The 2788-nt window shown below is 35.8% G+C and overlaps 2 protein-coding genes across 2 annotated transcripts in view; both read left to right on the top strand.

The window, feature by feature from the left end:
- LOC106878823 (uncharacterized) overlaps positions 1–2788 on the top strand; it is a 137118-nt gene that overhangs the window by 84536 nt on the left and 49794 nt on the right. The window lies entirely within an intron of this gene.
- Positions 1–2788, top strand: part of LOC106872857 (uncharacterized) — a 158253-nt gene that overhangs the window by 136400 nt on the left and 19065 nt on the right. Inside the window, exon 18 of the mRNA XM_052967148.1 lies at positions 519–752. Coding sequence (XP_052823108.1) covers positions 519–752 — 234 coding nt within the window. The remainder of the gene's footprint in view (positions 1–518; positions 753–2788) is intronic.

Raw genomic sequence — 2788 nt, 5'->3', positions numbered from 1 at the left:
ATATATATATATATATAAATACATACATACATATACATGTTAAGTTGAGCAAATATCTAATTAATATCAGTAATGCCAAATGACAGTACAATACATGCTACATATGTTCGGCAGCACAGCAACTCATTCACCACTAGTGTATTACGCAATCCAAATCACATGGCATTTCATCGGTCATTCTATACTATCGCAGAAGTAGTCTGCCGATATTTTGCTATCGATAGTTCAGCATATGTGTTGGAGTGGCTGGTGGGTTTGGATTGCGTAATTCACTAATTACGAATAAATTGCTGTACGATAGAAACATTTGTAGGATGTATTGAAGTATCATCGTCCATTTATCCTCATTTATCAAGATTTTCTATGCAATTATTTACATACTATTCTTTACAGTTTTATTTGCTTCGAGATTCAACTTTCCTAAAACAAATTATTTGTCAATTATTTGCATAACCATACTATGCTTCAGACAAAACTTATATTCATAACTCATTACTTTCCATGTTTCTATTCTACAGTCAAGATAACGTGCAAATTGTTTTATAGCAACAGCATTGTTGACGAACGGAGCATAAACATATCTATCCCATCCATTCCACAAGTCCGTCTCACTTCTCCAAACACATCAACGTTATATTCTGAGGTGAATTACAATTGTGTTTCTAACCTGGCAAGTGCAGATGTTTACGTAGCCGTGATACCTTTACATCATAAAAATATATCATACAGTGTTCAAAAAGCAAACTATACAGGTAAGATAATTTGTTTGAAATTAAATTTCACTCTCATTCTATCATTCCTTTAAACTTTGTATATGTGCCAAGACGCATGACAGGCAGGCAGACTGACATGAATTTTATGAAGGCATGATTACTGGCAGCGATATAGAAATTATTGCGTGGTGCTAGCAATAGTTTGCTCTTCCACAAAGTACTATCCGTATTTAAAAATAAACACTTTACGACCACGCTCTCTACAAATTCAGAAACTAATAATCCGCACAATTTAATAATGTTAAATAATTAATATATCGATTAACATATACTTTTTCAACTTGTTCACTGAATCACCGCTATGCACAGGACCAACAAAACATCAAACAGGCTCCTCGTGTACATTAACAAGAATTCCAGTTACCCACTCACCGTCTTCAATATTCTGATGGCAAATATTAGCAAGAGAATATCTGACCTATAGAGATATTCTGACCAATAGAGACTATCTAACCTAAGAGAAATAATTAATTGAATATATCATCACATGACGATATATTCAATGCAGCCTCTCTTTACTATGACACATGCTAATTTCAAGCGAACATAAAGTTGTCTCACCCACTTATCCCCTGACTATTTGTAAATAGTTAAACTATCGGAAAATCATTTGACTTAACTTTCTTTTTAATTAACCATTAAATCTAATATAGCTAAAGTTTTCTTGTGCCTTGTTAATAAAATTCAATTTTATCTTTCATGTTTTATGAACAATTTACAATAAACCCTAAACTTACTGAGATTCATTTAACTTAAAATGGCCGACTGCTACACAAAACCTGCTGAGCGCTTGTGTTGAAACTTTGCAGAAGAGGGGATTTCATTTTTCCTCTCGTCTCTAATAAAACCCACAAAGTTTTCTTAATAAAGTCTCGCAAAAGTTGTCAGATCTTATCCGCTCCTGCTGCTGCATTATGTCCGCGATCAAGAATCAGCGGTGGCATTACCTAACTTGAAATAGCTACCACAGAGCAGGCCATTTGTGTAAGCAACAGCAGTACTGAGATGAATGATCTGTTACACTATGAGAGTTTTTTCTTCTATCGGATAGAGTTCTATCATATTTTGTTCGTCAGCGTTCGAGCGCGCTTGAGTATCATCTACGAAATGACCTGCGATAAGGCATTTAAATCTGACCACTGAGCAAATTCTTTTACTCACTGTAGGCTCCCATGCTCTGTTGATGATACTAAAACCGGCTGCCCTTTTTGCTCCAGTGTCCACAAAGTATACACAACTATATACGACCGTTTTTTTACAGACTGCATTGAAAATTGATCACCAACATAGATGACAAAAGAAAGGACAGTCCTAATATAGAGTATAGAATGACAGAGAAAAGGGAGATAGAAATCAGCAGCTGTAGACTCATTACTTGCTCATCATTTCTCTGGAAACTATTAACTGATCTCAAACCTGACGCAGTATACAGTTTTTGAAAAAGGAAAACCTATTTTTATAGAAGAATGAAAAGGATGTAGGATGAAATCAAGAGAAACTGCTGATCTGTTATATATAGATAGAACATTAAATGGGGCACGAATGAGGAAGAATTTAGCTGTTTGATGGATTGATGATAGGAAGTTTTATGACAATGTCCAACACATCTTGGAGTACCTGATAACACTCAGAGTCAATGAGAAGATAAACAGTTTTATGAGAAAAGCAGTGAGTGTAGGAAGTAGAACTGACATGTCCAAATGAATTGCTAAGAAGCGTGAAAATATACAAGAGCATATGCCAGGGAGACTCACTTTCTCTCTCTCTCTTTCACTCACTTTCTCTCTCACTCGCACTCACTATCTCTCTCACTCACTCTATGCCTCACTCTCTCTCTACTACTACTACTGATCATGGTGGTAATTCCTCTGACACCAAAAGCAAAGTAGTGAGTGTAGGAAGTAGAACTGACATGTCCAAATGAATTGCTAAGAAGTGTGAAAATATACAAGAGCATATGCCAGGGAGACTCTCTCTCTCTCTCTCTCTCTCTCTCTCTCTCTCTCTCTCTCTCT

This window comes from Octopus bimaculoides, chromosome 4 (assembly GCF_001194135.2).
Source record: "Octopus bimaculoides isolate UCB-OBI-ISO-001 chromosome 4, ASM119413v2, whole genome shotgun sequence".
Taxonomy (NCBI): Eukaryota; Metazoa; Mollusca; class Cephalopoda; order Octopoda; family Octopodidae; genus Octopus; species Octopus bimaculoides.
This window is presented reverse-complemented; position numbering and strand designations above follow the sequence as displayed.